Source organism: Falco peregrinus, chromosome 4 (genome assembly GCF_023634155.1).
Source record: "Falco peregrinus isolate bFalPer1 chromosome 4, bFalPer1.pri, whole genome shotgun sequence".
Lineage (NCBI taxonomy): Eukaryota > Metazoa > Chordata > Aves > Falconiformes > Falconidae > Falco > Falco peregrinus.
The window spans coordinates 101978466-102000848 of record NC_073724.1 but is presented as its reverse complement, the minus strand read 5'-3'; the positions used below and the strand labels follow the sequence as shown (position 1 = coordinate 102000848).

Below are 22383 nucleotides of genomic sequence, written 5' to 3'. Positions count from 1 at the left end.
TCACAGACATTTGCATAAATCCTCAAAATGACAGCAAAAATGAAAGGAGAAGGGACTTATTACATTTCAGGTATAGATACAGACTTAACACCCATCACTCTGGATTTGGAGATGTTAGGAAAGATGTTTTTAAAGCTCAGGGTTTTTGAAGCTGCTGGTTTGCTTCTCAAACGTTTCTGAGTGATTCCTGACCCTGTCCATTAAAACTGGGGAAAAAACCGCATGACTAAATTTGCATAGCCATTATTTTATGTGGTTCTCAAATCTCTTCTTAGGGCTTTATTATTTTTCCCTTTTTTTTTATGTTGTTCAGAAAAGCAATACGGGCTTGTAAGCAGTGAGCAGGAGAAAACCCACTGTTTGAAGGTCTTCCTTTGGCTTTCAGATTTTGACTAATTCACTTGGTCTGTGGCAGGGGTTTTTTTATAGCCTTGGTTTTTGAGTTCCTTAGGATAGCTACTTTCTATTATTATTTTTGAATGGCATGCCTTGATATTATTTAACAAAATAAATACCGTAAAACAAGACAATTAAACAGTACTAGTTCTTCCAAATTACTTTTATTTTTGAAGTATTTTGAAAAATTGACTAGTACAGTAAAAGCATTATGAACTTCTTCATATCAAAGTGATAGGAGCTCTGGATAAAAACACAACTGTTCATCCATATTCTCACCAAAAAATTACATTTTTTCTTACCTGAAAAGTCACCTTTTGCTCACACACAAGAAATACAACTGTAAATACTTTCTAAACCAGAGAAAATATGTTTTTTTTCTTAGAGATTTTATTTTTAAATGACTCAAAAAATCTGCAGACACTACTAAAGAGCACAGACACACAGTATAATTTTTTTCACAAGTGTCCTGGAAGATTTAGTTATTGTTTTCTTATACCGTGTGTAAACCCTTATAGTGCTTGAAACTATTTCCAGTAGTTTGCAGATATTTTCCAGCATAAAACAGCAATTACTCACAGAGGGAGAAGAACTCTGCCCTCGAGAAATGGACTCTAATACACAACTGCTCCTTGTAACATTTATCTGTATTTAATATTTGCATCTGTTCATCACTCGAGATCCCAATGGCTAATTCAAAGATAATGAGACCTATTATGCCTCTTTACTAAAGACACTAATCTTTTCTGAAGACAAGAGCTGGCAGAAAGGCTATGTCAGTCTTAAAAAACAAAAGGTGATTTTGCATCTTCCAGTTGTGAGAGAGGGATTAGTGCTTGCGGATGCTCTAGGACTGCAGAGGTGTTCTGCACCAAACCACCACAGCTGCTGACAGTGCCAGATGCTGGTTCATTCAGCCCTAGATGAACCTCTCCAAGTCTTTTGTGGCATCAGCTGTTCAGGACAAGTATATAAAGACAGTCTATTTGGAAATTCTAAATCGCATAGCTTTTGCATGTGCCATCACTTACCATACCTTCATTCCCAATAGTTTTGAACTGTCATTAATTTTACTTCGAAATCTTTAATCAGGACAAGGTTAGGGAAATTCCTCACCTTCTGGGGATTTTGGGATCTTTGGTAGCCTTATTCTTGATGGGAGGTCTCAGATTAATGTGTATGGGTTATTATGTGCATGTCTGGAAATCCCCCTCACCAAGTCTCATGTGAATGTCTTGGAAGTGCAGAGTTCACAGCAGTATCTTCCTGTCTTCATAAAGATGCAGGTAATACGGCTCTGAGAAACAATTCTTTGCACTCTAGCAGGGGCTGATTAAAGGATGACTACTAACATCTGTGAACATGCCATTTCTACCACATCTTCTTCACTCTGGAGTTGCAGGGCAAAGGCACAAATCCTTGCAGATGCCCACCTCAAAATACAGATTGCTGTGATTCTGGGCCCAATGTTGAAATGTCTCTTGTATTGTGAATGTTTACCACTGAAACATGGAAGAAGCAGAAATTAAGAATAGACTGGCTTGGGTAGAAAGGAGGAGGGAGGAGAGAGAACAAGTTTTCTGACCCTGGGAAGGGACAGACTTTTAACTCCTACTGGAAAGGAAGAAAATGTGCACAGCAATGGAAAGGCTACAGAGGACAAGATAAACCTCTCTTGCTGAAAACATAGAATTGCATTCAAGATCTCCTTTCCCAAACATTCATTTAAGTTAGCAAAAAGCACTGAATCTACTGGGAAATCCTGCATCTCACACTCCTTCAGTGTGTGATCCGTACAGGTCTGAACAGCCTATCTCCACCACGCATTGCAGGCACTAAGGACTTGGGTTTTAGAGTCTCCTTCTCACCCTTCTCCCTTTCCTAAATAATTCCACGACACATCTTGTGCCTGTTTATGCAGTAACGCGTCAGGGTTGAGATATACACAATTCAAAGAACGATGGACATTTTGCAAACTGAAAGGCAAGTTCTTACCTCAAAGCATTTACTGTCTAGATCAACAGGTAACACAGATGTACATAGATGTCTCAGTAGATAATGGATGGGAAGTTGGGAGAAGAAGAGGTGACAAAGCAAGAGAATGAAGTAGCACTGAAATTTCTTTTCCCATCACATCCTGCTTACAATAACTGCTTCTTCACTATGCTTTTCCACTGCTCTTTCCTTACATATGTTTCCTGATATCATTGTCAAATACAGTGTGGAAATAACCACAGAATAGTCCAAATGTATTTTCCTAAGATGCCAACTGGGACAAGACAAATGGCAGATGAACCACAAAATCTACTGATTTATTAGACATACAGAAGCTTTCTACGATGCATACAGAACTAGAGTACACAGAGATTAATGCACACACATTTTCCCAGATTCTTACATTTAAGACATTTTATTTTTAAACCTAACCTATAAAAATCAAGTTTTGCTTTAAAATAGTCACTGCTTATAAATGTTAAGTAAACAGTCATGTCAGAAAACTCACCTTTTGATTAACTTACATCCTGTGGGGCTTCTTTGAATGTAATGATTCTTGTGAGTTGGCATAGCATTTTGTTATTATTTTTTTTTTTACAACTTCATATTAATTTATCAATATAGCCCTTAAAGGAAATCTAAAGTAACAATCTATCAAACTAGAATAATTTTCATTTAATTTGATTGTCTCTACAGAGATCAAATTATTGTGTTCACCTTCTGCTTTTGATGACTTTCTGTTGTTTATACTAGCTGATTCAATTAGAATTACCCGCAATGGATAATGGCTATTAAATATGACATACTGTACATCTCCTCAAGAGAGTTGTGCTGTATTTCTGCAAGTATCTCCATATTTGCTTAACTGATACAGAACCTATTTAAAGGAAGTACTGCTAACATGGCATTCTGGTGCAGAGACACTACAGGCTGAACATGTTCACTTGTGTCCATGGACTTGCTTTCCCTTGCAACATACTGTTTTGCAGATGAACAATACAGCCACAACAGACATATTTCAGTGATCAGGGCACTGCTACTCTGATAACAATGCACTGGGATTGTCCCAGGTTCAGTAGGTTAAAAATCAAGGCCTTACTTAGAATTTGATTTCTTTTTAATCAGCATAATAATTAACATTTTAACAGAGCAAGTCTTCAAACTTCAAAGGTTTTGTGTAGCAACAAATGAGTGCAGGGTATCTGCAGGCTCAGTTAGGGACTTTGGGGAACACTGTCTTGGGAAATGGTCTAATTTCATGTATAATTTTCAAATACTACTGCTAAGTCTAGAAGTATTTTTACAATATTTTAAAATATATTTAAGTATGTCTCATCAATTGTAATCTTATTAAGAGAGAATTCACTGAAAAATTGGCTACCAGTGCAAAACACATGCTAACAGCTATTGTAACATTAATTCAGAATTTAAGGCTATGAAAGTACATTTAAATAAATTCTTCTATCAACAGTTGCATCTTTATAAGCTTTAGATTCTATGTTTCTCTGGAGTTGTTGCATTAATGATCATCTTTAATTTTATCCTAGTGACAGAAAATAATTTGTATTGTAGTAGCCATTTCAGTTTCTTATGAAATCATCTCTCTAGTCACCTCCAATACGAATGAAGAATCTGAATTAAGCTGAGCGGGTCTATGACAAATTATATTTTTTAATTTTGCATCCAACTTCTGACAAGAAGTATTTCGTTAAAAGTCTCCTGTTAAATACTTAAAAGTTGAATAAGTTACATAATTAAGCCTGTTCTTCTTTAAAACGTCAGAGCAAGATTTTCTTATTAAGCATCTGCATTTCTACTCCAGATTTTATACAAAATATGGGGGAATCTGCTGTTATTCTCCAGAGTGTGAATTCATGAATATATGTGAATATTTAGAAAATAAAAAACTTTTGCAAATGTTTATTTAAATTAGCTCATGGGATTAAGGGATGTACAACAATTGTTACCTTCCCAGAAACAGATTTTAGATACAAGTCAAAGGTAACATTTATAAAAGTGGATTCAAATATAGTAAGTACTTGTATAGCAATGCTTTGGTATGTGCTACTTTCATATAAAGCATTTTAGTAAGTATGTGATCATAGATTGGACTGAAAAATAGGTTTGAAGATTTTAATGAACCTACATTTAGCAAATATAACCCATGGAACTATTTAAATGCTTTAAATTTTATACGCATATAAATACACATACCTTAAAGAATTCTTTCTTTTCAACTTGTTCATTGCCATCTGTATCCAACATTTTAAAGGCAATCTGAAATCCAGTCTGGGGCTCTGCAACAAATTGCAAAAGAACTTTATTGTAAATACACATACACACACTTACACTAGTACTTAAATATTTAATGCAAAAGGAATATTGCCTATGGTCCAGGTCTCCATTGTTATGCATGCATGACATTTCCAGTAAACCACATGTACCTCCTCCAATATAAGCAAACTTTTAAAGCACCTTTTAACTACCATTTCAAGGGATAATTAATGCAAGAAATGCCAGCAGTGCCTAAGTACAGCCATGAATGTCCATCTGATCCCAACAACTGTGAAAATATCGTGTGTCTTACTGTCCTGGTCTTAGATCTTCTCTACAGATGTCTCCATAATCCCATGTAATTTCTGAAGTCTAGCTCTGCCTTGATTGTTAGAGCTCCTTTTCAGGTGAGAAGCCTGGAAAGTGCCTTGAGAAACCAATAATTATCCCCAAACTGCATGAAAGAGCTTAGTGTACTCCTCTGGTACTCCTTGCATGCATTACTGGATGCCAGTATTTGCAGTCTTCCCTAGCAAACAGACTGATCTTGTAACGATGGCCAGCTCTCTCAGCTCCTGCTCCTGCTGTGTTAGACCCCAGGCCTTTTTTTTTTTTCCTACCTTTCTCCTTCCTCCCTAAACAGTGTACTCAGATGTTACTGAGATGTAATAAACCACTCTTTCTGGCCTTTTTGGACAAAAGCATGTTTTGTATGACTCCCATCAAGCTGACTTTTTCAGGAATTTTATACAATTTTACCCTGCATTTCCTTCAGCGAGTGGATGTTTCTTTTCAGCACAAAAATGTAATAAGTTCTGGATCTTGCAGGTGCTATAAAAACCTGGTGTGTTTTGAGGTCCTTCCCACAATTTCCTGATCTTACTTTGCTTACAGGAGGTGGCCTCACTCATTAGCAGCCCACACAGGAGCAGCATGCTGCTGAAATGTAGTTATAGTTCACTGCAGTAGCAAACACTTATCCCAGTAATTTCTGGAGCAGGTGAATTAATTCCACAACCCAGTCAAGTCAGGCATTAATATGAAAGCCATGGACTTCTTGTCCCTAGAATGTACTCATGTTTCCAAGAACAATGTTGGACTCATGAGGGCAGTGAAACAGTATCTCCAAAAAAACTCTAATGCCTTTGGAGTTTTTCTTTTGGAAATACGTTCTTCTTCCAGCTCCATTCTGTGAAGTTTTAAGTTTTGCTTTTTTTTTTTTAATCTTTCTGCAAAGGGAACAATTTGAAGAAATATTGTTCCCTTTTAAGTGATTACAAGATGGTTAAAGAGAGCACTATTTTTACGTTTTAGAAATAACTACATCTTTAGCAGCCAACTGATGTTCTTTGTGGAGCAACCTTGTGACACAGGGTTATTTTATAAACATTGCTGCAATCTGCACAGCAGAGACCTTCCCCAGCAACTGGGCTGCAATAATCAAACCTGGCTTCCTTTCCATGGAAATGCCACATGCTAAATTTGTGTTACTAGTATAAAAGCAAGAAGAGCCTATCTTAGAACATATTTAGAGAATAAAAGTAGTTGATGTATTTAATAGTAATTCGTACCATCTGTGTTGCAATTTTCAGATAAGAGAGCTGTTACTGAAAATGTAGGACCTAAAGCTGCTTGTAGTGTTCAGAGATGACATACTTATCTGATATGATGTAAACCCAAAGGTATGTGTTCGTAAAATAAGCACAGTTCAAAAACTACCTCAGATATATTTGTATTTAATTAGAATCAGGCAAAATTCCAAAATCTGAACAGAAAAGCTTCATCTTGGCTATGAGTGCAGGTTAATACCTAGGTGCTTCCCCTCCAACTATTCCTATGTTGACCAAGCTGTCAACTCCTGTGACTGGCTAACTGAGATGAAGCTTTACGTAAAGGTGACAACTTTAGCTCCTGGGCTCCTTCACCAGGCAGGGCTTTACCAGCAGCTCCAGTACACAACTGCTGGAAATGAAATTCAATACAGCACTGGAAGAAAAAAAAAGACTGCGATGATACAAGGCAAACAGAAAAGAGAAAAGGGGATCAGAGGGGCAAAATAAAACCTTTGCCTGTCACAAAATCACATTTTCAAGTTGTACAACAGGCAGCATGGTCTCGTCAGTAGTGTCCTGGAACCGGGACTCTGGAAACCTGGTGACTCTTCTCCTGTTCCCCTATTGCTCTGTTGGTGACTTAGCAGTAGTCATTTAAATACTAATGGCTGCTTTAAGAAATCTCACATTAATTCTCACTACTGAGATAAGTAAGTTGTGTAACTGGGGGTCGACTGACATGGGATACTTGTTAGGCAAAGATAGAGGCACTAACACTTGTTGACATTTGCTTTCAAACTGATCACAATGATAACCCTCTGTGTAACCAAAGCAGCAACATTAGCACTGCATTTTTATTCTGCATCAAAAAGTGCCTTTGTTTTTGCAGTTCAATACATTCCTATATAAATTATGTGAAAAATAACGTTAGTTGATTGTCTGGAGAAGTGGAACAACTTGCTCTGATACTGCTTCAATTTTCTAATTGTTTCAGCCAATAAATCAGCATGAATTTCCTTTCAGCTGCCATAGATTTTTAAAGAAATAGAATCTTTGGCACCTATTTCTGCAACCTTAATTAAGGTATTCTTCTGAAGTTATAATGTGGCTGTTGTGGTTGTCCTTGTTAAAAAAAAAGTATCTGTCTGAGTTGCAGGAAATGTTTTAGAATCAGCTTTCTAACTAGGCTAGACTTATTATTTCTGATTTAAAAAAAACCACTTGAACACATCGTATAACTCGTGTTCAAGTTGCATGCAGCACCAGACAGTCACTGCTGGTGACACAGTATATTTGTACGTTAAGTAGGTTATCTTAATGCATATATACTATTTAATACTGTGTACTAGCTGGAGTTTCCAAAGAGATTATCCTTCATGCTGCATAGTAGGAAGTAATGCAGTTCTGCTGAGAAATATGTAAGTTGCAAAAGAGCCACCTAAGCTGTGTGAGAGGTGTGTACCGACAGTCATTATCTGCAAAGGCTGGACATATTCTCTCCATTCTATGGAGACCAACATTACTTACTTGTAATACACTGTGACACGGTGGATTTCTAGAGCAAGGAAAATTTGCCAATTTGTTTAAGCCCCTGCCACGGACCTCACAGCCACGGAAGTGATGAAGCTTGAGCATCTACAGTCCATCAGGATAAGAGTGACTGCTTCCTCGTCTCCTTTCCCCATCCACTGATACCATGAGATCTAGTATGCCTAGCTTTGTCCCTTGCTTAAAATGTTAGACCTGTACAAGTCAGTCAAACAAGACTGCATGTGGACTATTACATGGACATGCATTTGGACTGATGCACTACTAGTCTATGGGTCTCACTGCGTAACACTCATTGCATATATCTTATTTCAAATCTCGCTATTTTCCAGCATCACCTATGCTTCCATCAGAACAGCACAGGGAGGTGGCAAGCATGGCACAGGGCAAGTATGGGTGAAGAAAACCAGAATTTCCAAGATCACTTCCACACACAATAAAAAATACCTACTGTTGGCAGATAAAGCAAGTACCAAACAAAAAAGTTTTTTAAAATATGCTCGACAGAGAAAAAGGAAGGAGGCAAAGGAGGGGGCAGAAATACATGCAAAATACTTGAAGAAAATAAAGTAAAAGGAACAGAGGAATAAAACAGGGTTAAAAAGTCAAACAAAAAGACACTGCAGAATTCTGCTGTTTATTTATATCATCTATTCTGTATTTGAACACATGAATAATAGGCTACAACCTTTCTGACACAACAGCTTTTTACACCACTGCATGAGCTATAATGTTAATGTCTCATTGTCCAAAATGACTAAAACTACTATCCAGAAAACAAATTATTTACCTTCCCCCACTGTTCATTTTCCCCTTTTTATGTGGTCCTGTAACCACTGTCTCCCCTCTCTCTAAGTCTCTTGAAAGACTTTTCTGATCTCATGGTGCAGGGATTATCATGATTTTTTAAGTACTACTATGGACCAATGATGACACCGTGGAAGTAAGGTGCAATCAGTTAAATCCACTTTATATTAATGCCTTATCACTCTATATATAATAATAGTTCTTTACATTTTAGTATAATGTAGAAATTTAGAAGCTAAAACACACCAGAAGTTGTTCCTGGAAAGCTGTTAGTAACTGAGTATTTACACATATATATTTTAAATATATAATACTTACTTGTAAGGATTGTCAGCAAAAATAGGTACTCTGCATAAGATATCAACCCTGAAATAAAAGAGTTAAAAGAATGACTTGCAAAAAAAAAAAATTAAAAATACTTAATAGCAAGACTTGAAAGATCAAATCTTATAAATATAAAAAAAATGTAGTTTAACATTGTATTAAATAGGTTATTAAAGTAAGCCATGTTATTATTTAATAAAATTTTTACTTCTGTTTTTAGTGGTCTGAAGGTAAAATTCCCTATCCAGAGACTCATCAATGTTTACGTCTAATCAAGAAAGTAAGGTTTATTTGGTATTAAATAAAGGGCCTACACTAAATCTTTGGATTCTCACTGAAAACATTCAATGTTTATATAAAAGGCAAATAAATTAAATGTGCTTTGTCACATTTAGTACCTGGGAGGAGAACTCCTCTAACGTTACCCTGAAGGATCAAAGTCCTCCACCCTTTGGCAGCCTCGGGAAGGCGGGGAATAGCTTCCCTCTAATTCTCAAGGGGAACATGGTAACGCGCAAAGCTGTCAAGCTGCTAGATTGTGCTGATAGTACTGCTGGGCCCTGCGCCAAGAGGAGGCTTCTTATTTATTTATTTTTTTTTTTTTTTAAAAATAGGAACATGTCCTTTCTACAAGGTGAAAGTATTTTCCCCCCTTTTGAAGGAAAATTCCAGTGTTTTCCTTTGAAATACTGCCTTAAGTGAAAAGCCTGAACAAACACAAAGATGTGATAGCGTCAAAATAGAGTGTACAAGCTAAAGATAGGGTGTGCATAACGAGAGTGGTTAAACAACAGAATCTGAACCATCTGCCCTGCAATAATGTTTGGAGAAAAAAAAAAAGTGAAGGGCTTTTTTATAGATCACTTTTCAAAATAACTGAGCTACTTATAACTTGTGAGCTAAACATTGTATAATGCTGAAGCTGCTTAAAATAATGAAGCTCAAACATGCCTATCTGTGCAAAGATAAACTATTTTTTATAATTTATATTTAGTTAATTGATAGATAAGGAATCCACTTAAGCTTCGGTAATAAACAATTAACTGCTAATAAATTACTATGCAGAGCCAACAGCATTTGTGTTTGACCTCCGACAGTGACTTAACACTAAGTTGTAAGTACCAGAGTTTAGAAATATTAAATTGCTGCATACAAGAGTCTGAAAATAGGAGAACAAGTCTTAGCTAAAGACTGATCTAATGCTGATCCTGTTGCTCGCTCACTCTGGGTCCATATCTCAGCTTTATTCCCCATCAAAATAGGGCTATTCACCCTATTATCCAGCGTGCACCACGTGTAAATCAGCACAGTCCTACAGTCATACTATACACCATGGAAATAAAAAATATTTTAATCTCAAAGATTTAGTTTTGCTACAAGTTTTGGGGTTACTTCCATTGCAAGAATGTAAAATATTATTTGCATTGCTGTAAAACTTGGAATCGTGTTCCCAGACAAAAGTATCCAGGGTTTTTCCAAATTCGAAACCAAACAGAGAAAGAACTCCTACCCCATTTATTTTAGCTTATATGCCCAAGTAGAAGACAAGATTAAAAAAATGGATATAAACAAACGGGAGGAAAAGAAATCAAGCAAACAGTGTGATGGGCAGTGATCAAGATTCCTACTCCCTAATCTTGTTTTGTGCATGACACAGCAAATGACTTTTTAAAGGAAGAATATAAGGGAAGACGAGGAGGTAATTTTCAAGTCTATATAGAAAACACCTCGCAGTCATGGACTGCAATGGTATCAGCACAAAGATCTCTGCCTGAACATTGAACCAGCAAGAGGTGAAGGCCAGCATCACTGGCCAAGGAGAAGTGGGAGTCTGCCTCCTGGCTGTCTTGAGATGTGCTGCACAGGGGTATAAGGAAGACCTGGAAAGTGAAAACAAGCAGTTTACACTAAATAAAACAGAACAAGGACAGCACAGCATTGGCATATAAAAGAAGAGATGATACATACACAGGAGATATGCAAGAAAAACATATTTATCAATGCATTTGTAAGGATATTAACATGGCAGATTATGCTTGGTAAAGTCAGAGAAAAACCAAAGTTGTAATAACTGAGACAGAAAATGCTGAGTACCTGGAGAGTTTTAGCTATATGGGTAGACAGGAAACATATCTTATAAAATTTTGCAGAAAGTATCTGCAAAATGTATATGGAGATAGTAAGATGTAAAGAAAAGACCACTTTAAAGACAATGCCTTGCTTGTTGGCTCAAGGGAAAAGCAAGATAGTGCTATTCACTTAAACTGCAGAGGTTGGCTAAGAACCTTGCAAGAAAGGGCAGTGGCGAGATACAGACTGTTTTCATCATCTTCCCACAAGCTGACTGAGAAGTCAGTATAGTGAAATAGGTAAAAAGCTAAATATAGTAAAAATACGTAAAAAACCTTCTTGATTGTTCTTTAAAATCCATCTCAGTGCCTTAAAGCAAATCCACAGGCTGTCTGGCATTTCCTAGCAGAGCGATTATACTAAAATAATTTGAGATAAGATTTTTTAAACTTGTGGACAACATTACTTAAAAGATTCAATGCAACAAATGTAAAAATAAAAACAACAAACCCACAGAAAATTATATCCATGTCCAAGTAAAATTTAAAAGACAAAAGCTTTACATTCTGTTGAATGACTCAGCATACTTGTAGCCAAGTATTTGCAGTTAGCATTGGCAAAATACTGTCATTTTCTAACACTATATGAACCTTCCCTATCCCTCTCTGGAAATCTCTACCCTCAACTTCATAGCAAATGCTGACAGTGCAATATTTATTGCTGAATAAATCATAACTATACCCACAAAGTATGACATGAGTTTTAAAACTGCCCGCTAGAAGGCAGAATTCGCTAGCGCTACATTTTACAAACTGGACTGATGACAGTTTTCCCTCTACTTGGTATTTAAGTAACAATTTGAAGGTAGTTAAAATAATCTCAGCTAAACAGTGGAACAGCTGTAGATTCATTATTCTGCTGCTTGTAATGTATTTAATACATAAATATTTACACTGAAAAAAATGTAGTAATAACGCATCTTAAAGCAAAAGCATCAAAGTCACTAGAGAGGCATCACGACCAAAAACTGTAAAAACTCCATGTGTTGTGGAGACATATGGATGACTGCACTGAACGTTCCTGCATCGTCTCAAACTTCTAGCTGACCTTTGAAGGACAGAGTACACAAACCCACAGTCCTAAACAAGGCAAGATCAATGCCTTGTCCAGAATGCAAAAGGTGCCAGCGTTATCACCAAGCCCACTTTCTGCCAAGCAATCTGCTGGGAGAGGTGCAGTAAAAGGAGGCTGTGCTGATTTGCTGTGTTTTCTCTTTCTTTGGTGGATTCCTTGTTTTCTCAGGCAGAGTGCTTCAGGGATTTGCAGTGTCAGCCACTAGAAAAAGAAAGGCTCTAAAAAAGCAAGGATAGAGAAAGAATATCCAAGAATTACAGACTGAGAATCCTTTAAACCCAATCCTGGGAAATCACATGATTAGTAATTTGAAAAGGCAGGGAATGACTACTCAATAAAAAATCCAGCCTTCCCTAGGACAGGAAAAAATTGTTCGACTTGTTGAGATGTTTCAGGGCTTTTGGGGTATGCTGGGTCTTGCAGGAGTGGACTGACAGTAAAGCATCCAGCTGAAGACCCATCCACATCTGCAAAAGGACACAAGAAGTGAACCGGAGGCAGAAGAGGCCATGAGGCCCAAGGGCAGCCAAAACGCCACCAGCTGAGATCGCAGGCTGCCCTCTCGGCACAAGCTGCCCGCCATTGACAGGGATCTGCTGCGCATGGAGAGAGCATGGCTCATGCCGTGGCAGTGCAAAGGCACCTTTATTTTCCAGAAACACCCACAGGATATGGGATTCAGGCTGTAGTCTACGATACAGAAAGTTTTTGAACAGAAGCTGTGGGCCTTTCTCATTAGTTTGTGGTTTCAGTCTTTGTTACTGGTGAAAGGGTTAATTACTCATCTATTTGGCTTCCTTGATCTTCTTGGTTTTTTCTCCCTTCAGTTAATTTATTCTAATGAGGTGTTTACTTAGTGTTCATTTCCCTATTCTTATACAAACAATATCCCAGCTCTCACCACGAGTTTTTTCTTTATGTAGCCCAATATAAGGTAGAAATGCTGGGTGAGAAGAAACCAAAGCACATTGGTGTGGCGAAGGGCTGCTGAGCTCCTGAAGAAGGAGAAGTAAGATAAACTGCTCTTGGAATCAGGGATGCTACTTTACATAACTAGATACAAATTTTATTTTTAGATTCCATGCATTTAAGCTATACAGTGAAACAGCAGCAGCTTATTAACAACAAGTCTTAAAAATCCATTTTGTGCTGAAGTCATGCCTTTAGATCCTTTCTTTTCTACAAGTAGTAGGCTTTCCAATTTCTTTCATGTCTCCTGCACCTCAGAAGGCTTTCAATTCCCAGCTCTGCCTCTTTACTCTCTCTTGCATAACTGAGAGATTTGCCAAGGAGGCATATACTGGGCTAGATAGGGATGAAGTCAAATCCATGGAAACTTCTTTAAAAAAACATTCAGATTCATACCATATAATGAGATACAAAACAAGATGTATTTTTCAGTATCAAAAGCACTCATTACCTTTATCACCAAGCTCCCTAAAAAAGGTCGGTCCTGGTTTAGTTTTGGCAACACATAGCAGTGCAGCATCTACCTCCTTTAAAGACACAAACAATAAAATACAATTAAAATAATAAAATATAAAGCCTGTTTTGGAAGAGAAGTCTATTCAGTTGAGTAACAGAAAGAATGCAAGTTCTTTTGAAGAAGGAAAGGAACATTTTGCTTACCTTTTTTGTCAGTTTCTTGGCTGAGGCTTTACCTATAATAATAATAATAAAAAAATCATCATCATTCAATAACAAACTGACTTTAAACTTTGATCAGGTTCTGTGGCATTTCTTCAGATTTTAATGGGAAAACGCTAAGTAATATGAAACAGAGTATTTTGTAATAGGCAGTTTGTTTCTAATTCCCACAACCATCAAGAAAGGACAACATTTTAAAATAATAACAGCCGTCTGTTCAAATGTTCTTACAACCTAGATGAAACCACAGCCCGCTTTGGTATCTATGACTGACTTCCTAGTGTGATTTTGCATACTGTAAGCTACAAATGTAGTACAGATTCCAAAGCAAGATTATACAGTAAGAAACAACTGTAGTATTTACGAAGGGAGTTGCATGCACACATAACAATGCTTCCAAGTGCAGGCTGAGTATGCAAAAGCTAAGAAATATTTAAAAAGAGAAAAAAGAACGAAAATGTTGATGTTTCCATTAAGCAGAAGTAAATTGAACAACTCTGCTCCTGAAAGAGCATCAGATGAAACCATGCAAAATCCTAAGTGTTTATTAGTAGGTTCAAGTCCATACACTCAAATAGGGGAGCCAGTGGCAGCTGTACAGCTTGTATTCCTGTGTAAAACACCTGTTTGAGGAGCTGCGATGTATTGTCAGTGAAATGTTTCAGCTGGTTAGGCAGGGACCACAGACATCCTGCCATCACGGACTGGCCAGAGCTGTGCTCCATCCCTTCTCAGTCTATCTGCCTTATCACACTGGTCTGTCTCCTCAGCATTGTTCCTCACACAGTTCTTAAAACCCTGTGTCCTTCACTCTTACCACTCTCAGCTCACTGCTCCCTTCCTTCATCACCAGTTCCTCTGGATTCCAGCCAGCTATCCCCTCCTATTTATTCACACTGTGTAAGCTCAAGCCAAGCTGCTTGCGTTTGCTCTGAGGACTGGTGCCCCTGTGCACAGCAGCTGGCTTTGCTCCATGCTCAGACTCTGAGGCTTACTTTGCTGTTTCACGGGCATCTTGCATCCAAAGGATCACTAGTGCAGCACCACTGTTTGGAAACGGACATGATGGAGACAGCCATCAACAAAGTTCTGCCAAGCATTGCCACAGGCCTGTAATTTAGTCAGACAGAGGTGCACTCTCTGGAAAATAGTGGATTTCCATAAAGCTGGCATAAGACATGCTCAGCTGCAGGGGGTCTCCACTGGCAACTTTTAGCTTCAGACGAGGGATGCTACTGGAATATCTCAACCAGCAATATGTCATTTCTCAGCACAGGCAAACCAGCGCCCTGGCCTCTGCTCCCTGAAAGGGCAGAAACAGTTTTGCTGATAAATTCCTCTCCCCACCCTGCCTCTCCCCAAATCAGCCTAAGGCAGACACCTGGCACATAACATTTCAACCCAAATGTTTAAGTTTGACAAAAGTTATAAGCAACTAAAATTAGGGTTTTAATACTGGAGTGTTGAGTGACCCAAGCAACAGGTGTTGCCAACACCACCTGTTACTGTGGATGAATGCGTTTCTGTGCAGTGTGTACATATATTTACACCCATGTAGACACACATATATAAAGCTACGTAGATAGATATCTTCTAGCTCACAGGATGTATGAAATCTGCCTCATTTGAGATAAAAGAAGTCAAGACTAGTAAAAGGCTGGGAGAACAAGCAAAAATCACTACATCTAGTAAGGCTGAGTCCTGAACACCAGTCTAACACTGTTTGCTGCTGCACAGCATTTTAATAAATGCCTACTTAGCAAATCAAGGGATTAGATCTCAGCTCTGAAATGTTGCGGCCTCTGTACAGCGTGCTTCAATGTGGAATTAAACTACAGCAGCTCTTTTGGCTCTGGGAGACTTGCATAGCAAGCAGCCTTATAGGAGGGCATGAGTCAGGCTGTAGCTCTGTGAAAAACAGTATCTGAAAGAAAAAAAGGGAAACCCACCCTGCAATGTTTTTCACTGTAAATGCTCTTTGCACTTGTCTATACTGAAGGCAGTCATACACCCTTATCTGGTTAACAGCAGCTCCACTCATTCCACTCTCCTGGTGGCCCCAAGAGCATCACCTCGGGGATGACAGCTGCTACTGCAGAAACATACTGCAACCAGGAGCTTGATGAAGGGAGACAAGCAGAACTCTGCGAGCTGAAAAGCACTGGGAGCTACGGTTGAGACACTAGTTGGCCAAGCTTGTGAAGCTCTACATTTGGTTAAGTCTATGTCTCTCTTCTTTGTGTTGTATTCAGCACAGTAACCCCGAAACACTTCAGCTACCCAGTTTTAGGAAACACATCCCTAGTGAGAATTACCCTACCTTGATAAAAAATAAGATAAGGAAAGAGAATCTCTTGTAGACGTATGGACTCTTTCCACCAGCCAGCAGTTACAACCTCAACTGCCTAGAGCTCATAGAAATGGCTGTGGCTGCCATCAACATCTGCTCTCTTGCACTGAAATGTGGTCACCCTCCTGAGGACATTTCAAATGTTGACATGCTGATTTGACCTCTTTCAGAGATGAAAAGGCAGTAACAATAATGATACAGAGGTGCTCATGCTACCCTTGAATATGGGAACCTTGGCACTGGTGAAAGGACTAGTGGAGGAGAGGAAGCCTTTGCTGAGTGGCAGAAGACGACAGTCACATCACCCCAGGACACGGTGAGGGGCAGAATGAGGTGGGTGAGAGGTGGCTCCTGCCACATCTGACTGCACAGGGGGCAGTAGCTACAATAAAAGCAAAAAAGGCAGGGGGAAAGGGACAGATTGAAAGATAAACAAAGACATTTCTACTTTTCTTAGTAAATACAGCGGTGATAAATGTGGAGCCTTTTAATGGTGCTTTTCTCAAATGAGCTTCAAAATCAGAAGATTTAATAACCTCGTTAAGTGAAAATGGCATACAGATGTCAGTAAGCATGTGTGCCAGTAGGCCAGAAATTTGCTTGAAAAAAATCTGACATTTGGGACACTAGTGTTATTTTTCAGATTGCTGTTTGTGTATAGTATTAGAATGCAATCTTATAATAATAATTCAAACTGTAGGATGACTTTCCTCCAGTGATTACTTGGATATTTTCTAAGAATTAAATCCAGTTATATTCTGTAGGTACTGTCACCATATAAAATCATCCGAAGACTCAAAGCTCAGTTTTCATTTGGAAACATTAGCTACTTTCATTGTAGAACTCAAAATATTCCTTGAATACTAATTTAACTCTTGGTGCTTATTCTCTCCATTTCTCCACTTCCTAACAATGAGATCCCTTTAAACACCAACAAGGAAAGTTCTGTTAATGTCACACACTACTGTATCAAATGTGCAGCCCTCTGAGGAACCAGGTGTCTTTAAGATCTTGTCTACAATAATTAGGAAAAGAAGGTTAACTCCTCTTTGTAGAAAATGCATTGCAAAGGTATGAACAGTCTTCTTAGCTGGTTTGTACACTGAAAAAAGAGCACCTCTTCCTTTCTATCGATTAAATATTGGTGCTGTCGCTCCTGACACATGACTACAAATATATGAGGATCTAAGTCTTTCTCTGAGGAATACAGGCAATGGTTATAATTATTAGGAACTATTTAATCTAATAACTAAAAGATCTGTATAGTGCACTTTTCTATAGTTTTGTTCTTTTACCTTGATAGATTCTTACTAATAGGTAAATTAGTGACATAATGTTTGCAGTAGTAACAGTTTTACTTTGGTATCTAAAAAAATCCTTGGAATTTTTATTGTTTTGAACTTCAGTGAATGAGAAGAACAACTACTCCCCCCCCCCCCCCCCCCCCCCCAACCTGCCAAGATTGTGATGGAATTCTGGCTTAAAGGACAGTGAGTATTTTCAAGGGTGTCTACATACTTTACAGATGGTAGTGTCTAATTTTCACCATCTATAGTGGATCCATGAAACAACAATGAGGTACAGACACACCTTTCACGGACAAAAAGCCATTTTAGCTTTTTAAGATGAATGAATACTGAGTCTTACCTACATGCACACAAATTCTGTGCTGTTAGCCAAGGAAGTTAGCTGACAACTGTAATTAAGAAAACACTGCCAGAGCAGCTACATCTGTCTAAATTCGCCCTCGGCAAACCTCGGTATTTTGTCATGTACATTTCTTACAATAGAAGTGTTGCCATCATCTATCATTTTTTTTACACTAGGATGTAGAATGGACCTGACATCAATGTTAGGATTAACATTAGGAAAAGGCTGAATTGAACAAGTACTCACTTGCATTCAGTAACACCTATTTACACCTGTACAGCTAAGGAAAGGCTTAGATCTGACAAAAGATGTTTAGAGCCAAAGAATGAACAAAATCACTAAGACCAACCATTATAACAACAATAATCAAATGCAAAAGCAAAAGTAGAGAAGCTACTACTAACTGCAAGAAAACGTAATTTTACATGTCCGCAAGATTGCTCTATTTTTGTAATATGGAAATTAAAATTATTTTTTGAATCAATCTTTCTCCACAGCCTTAACTTCAAAAGAGAAGAGTATAAAACAGGTATCTTTTCTTAGGATGACAACAAACTCCTGTCCTTTCTATCAGCAAAGTCACTCAGATGGTTTGAACACGATCTCTTTCTAGCTCAATTTCAGACACAGTGATAAACAATTAAAAAAAAACCCCAAACAATTAAAAAAAAACCCCAAACCATCCTCCTAGTTTTTAAATTTTAGATGGCAATCACTGCTATCTTTGCTGAAGCTTGGCAAGTTCAAAGTCATACTGGGGTACCAGGAAACCATTTGTTTCTTCATGAAAAATTAAGACGAGAACAGCATTAAGTATGTCACAATTCAAACAAAATCTGACTCTGCAAAATGATGAGTGAGATGAACCTTTTAAGCGGATGGGATTTCAGCACAGTCGTAATCTGAGGATCAGGGTGTTTTAAAAACCAAATCCACTGTGTGCAGCTCCTGCTGTGGCCTTTACAGCAGAGCCCACCCTGCAGCCTTCCTGCCATGTGAACAAGAATTTGTATTCCTCTGTTTTAGCCGGCTGCCAACTTTCACACAAGCTGAACTCTGAGAATCCTGCCCCTGCACCCCGGTGAGCTGGGTTAGATAAGAATAGTGTATGCTGATTTCCTTGGGGAGGACCCGTTAAAATTTTTGTTTAAATTAGCCTAAAATAGAAGATCATTTAAATTCAACAGCTTGTATTTCACTCCCAGCTCTCTCTGGTATTTTTAATGATACTGGACAAGTACCTTATCTCAATGTGGTGTCCTTTGTTTACCCCCCTTATTTACATTCTCAGCTCTTTAAAGGTCTTCTATGCATTTATAAAGTACTTACTCCTAACAAAACCAATAATGTAAAGGGCAAAAATTCAAACCAGTAATTAGTTCCTTAAGGCGTTCTTTTGAAATATTGGTGATATTGGAGATAAATCAAGGATAGCAAAAAAAATTAAGGTTTTTTTGAAAGCATGACAAAACAGGTGGTCAGATTGCTATGATAGCTCCTAGCAAACCGTATCTGAATAATAAATGAGCATGCCATTTAAATGAATTAAGAATCCACTTCAGCTAGAAAGCTTTTCCTGATTTAGTGCACTGCTCCATTGAAAGATAATTGATAAAAGTCATTTCAATCACATGAATTAGTGAATTGAACCACCTGAATTGAAATCCAAGTATGCCCAGTGGAAAGGGCAATTTGCAGTAATAGGAGCTTCTGATATGCTTTACAAAACAAGCTTTGCATCTGTCCTTCTTTATTTAGAGCAATTGTTCCTTTGAGGAAACAAGAAATATACAGTGCTGGGCCAAGGCCAGCGCTGGCAAATCTCCATTTCAGAAGAGCAGTTGCGTCAGAGCCAGTCAATACCAGAAGGTTTCTCTGTGAGTAAGGCAGCCCCGGGTTAAAAGGGTGGGATGCTGATGCAGGGAGAAAACATCAAAGGATGACACAGTCTTTTAGGAAACTGAAACAGACTGAAAAATTAAGATAAGCCAGTTTTCAAAACTTGTTAAAAAGACTGTGGTACTGAGTCACCAGCAGCGCCAGGAGTTCCGAAATAACTGAAGGCACCAGGGCAAAAGCAGACAGGGTGCTCACTACAGAGCACACAAGCAGCTCAGTTCTCACTGGGACTGCAGCAGGAGTCTGTGGGGAAGGCAGGGAGAGCAGCAGAACAACTTTTCCTTGGGTATTATCCAAGGAAAATTACTTGCTCCCAGATCTGCTCTAGTAACATATCCAAACTGCAGATAGGAAAAACTGAGAATAGGTTCAAACTTCCAAGCTTAGCACAAGTCTTGCACTGCAATGATATATAGCATACAGAAAGTTATTCCTGAGCAACAGAAAAGTCTAACAGGCGTGTTACGGCAGCCCTTGGCTGCCAAAGGAGCATGTGATACAAGCTAAGAGTTCACATGTAACACACAAGCAGCAAGAGGCCAAGCAGAAAGCACAGTCATGGATGAGCATCTCCCCAGCAGGAGAGGCTGCCAGCCCTCTGGGTTGGTTCTGAGCTCAGGACTGGAGGGAGTATCCAGAGGAAAAATGTCTCGTGTAAAATGCAAGTCCTCAGACTCCCAAATAACCACCTCATGCTTGGTTCCTCTGGCTTAGTTTAGATGTCTAAAAATTATATGCCTAAATCTGAGTGATCTCTACGGTGCTTTGCTGTAACTATGATGGTGTAAGCACATACGTAGAAAAGGGTTTATAATTAACTTTGAAATCTGCTGCTCCTATTTCAGATCTGAAGAGGAGCTCATAAGCCCAAAAGCTTGCCTAATTTTTCTAATTTACAGCAGCTAGTCTAATAAAAGATACTATTCTCTGTCTATAGCCCTCACCCTGACTAATGACCCCAGGCTCCCTTTACAGTCAAGGGAGAGAAACAGACACAGGAAAAGAGCAATTTACTCCAGGTTGAGATAGGTGTCTAATACAGGCCTTGGACTCACCTATTTCCTTCTGCTAACCTTAAAGACATGCTACAATCACTCACTCTGACCTGACATTCAGATTTTGTATGTCTAAACTGAATAAATGAATCCTTCTGCACGCAACCTGGTAACTCACATCACAACTGCTTTTTGTATTTGTAGTTTTTTATAATTTGTGTTACATCTGTAATCTGTTTTTTTCCAACCTCCTATGTATCAGTCTGATGTTAGAAGTGCTAAGGGCATGTATTCTGTGTTTTATTGAGAACTTAATCAGATACAAGGGCAAAGTGTACTGCAGTTCAAGAGGCACAGTGGCTGCATAACTGGAGCAATGAAGTATTATAAAGGACAATTAAGATTACCTGGAAGGAGCTGTACCCATAAATACATGTTTCTGAGACCAGAAGGGTAGAGAATGATTCCTGTCAGCCTGCAGAGAATATTACGTAGTTTTGTCTATTGGGATGGATGGCGTTTCCTGAATCTGCACAAAACCATGAACCTTCCACAAAGAGCAGGCAGAGCCTCAACTCCAGAAAAATTCCTAGTATTAGGCTTGAGATGGTAGTCAGTCTCATCTAGCAAAGAGAACAGCATAAGCCAGACTAAGCCTTCAAGAAGATTTAATTGATGAACTTTGACCCTGCCGTGAAATGAAAAAGAGAGGATTTCTGTAGCATTGCTTGCTTTATGTTGTCATCTCCCATCTCTAACAAAGACTAGTTTTTTAAAAGCTATAGTGTTGGAGCATATGCTAGGGTAAGGTACTAACAACAGATGAAGACAAACTATTATGATAGCCTTGTAACATTAGAGGTTTAATTCTGCTCCCCTACTACACAGTGTTATAAGTCATCCCTGGCCTAAGGGCTCTGTAATCTACTTTATGGCTAGAGGTGATAAGTATACCAAAAACTAGAAGAACAAATAAAGTAGGATAAGAACAACAAAAATGAAATGACACACTTAAAGATCTAACTGCATACAGAACTTGAGCAAATTGCATCTTCATTGTAAGCAGAGATTATTTTGGATTCAGAACGAAAATGTGTGCAGTTAATCATCCCACAATCAAAATGAAGAAAAAGTCAACACCTTAGCAGCATCAGAAATTGATTCTTACCTCACTTGATTTAACCTTATGTGCTCAATATAAAGCCACCATCACCACTGTAGCAACTACCCCTGTCGTCTCACTCAGTGACTTCCTTTATAATTGTATTCTTCCACATATCTGAAGATCATCCCTATGACAAATTGTTACTTTTCACATGCATCTTACAAAAGGCAAAAAAAATATAATACAGTTAAAGACTAAGCACAGAAATATTAAAGACTGTTAATTACTACAGATTGGATTCATTTGATGGCAAACATAACTGAGGTTCCAAGTGAAGAACTCACTCTTTGTGTGGGGATTTATCACCAGCACAAAGCTACCTTACTAACCCTGGAATAAGGAAAAGAGGACATGTGTCAGAGAGGACTCTTTTTCACCTTCTTGCTTTGATGCAATTTATCCTCTAAGCAGGAACTGCATCAAACTGACATCAAACTGTGTCAAATTATATGAAGTATAACAATTGAAATCGGAAGAAATAAACCGTATGGTTTATTTATTGCATTTTGATATGTAACAAACACACCAACATGCAAGCATTACCGATAACGAGGCCAGAAACGATCATGTGGGTCA

The 22383-nt window shown here is 38.3% G+C and overlaps 1 protein-coding gene across 1 annotated transcript in view; it reads right to left on the bottom strand.

Moving 5' to 3' along the window:
* MICU2 (mitochondrial calcium uptake 2) overlaps positions 1-22383 on the bottom strand; it is a 151309-nt gene that overhangs the window by 25657 nt on the left and 103269 nt on the right. The window contains exons 3-6 of the mRNA XM_055801544.1: positions 13731-13762; positions 13522-13597; positions 8892-8939; positions 4606-4688 (exon numbers count right to left, since the gene is read on the bottom strand). Of these exons, the coding sequence (XP_055657519.1) occupies positions 4606-4688; positions 8892-8939; positions 13522-13597; positions 13731-13762 (239 nt within the window). The remainder of the gene's footprint in view (positions 1-4605; positions 4689-8891; positions 8940-13521; positions 13598-13730; positions 13763-22383) is intronic.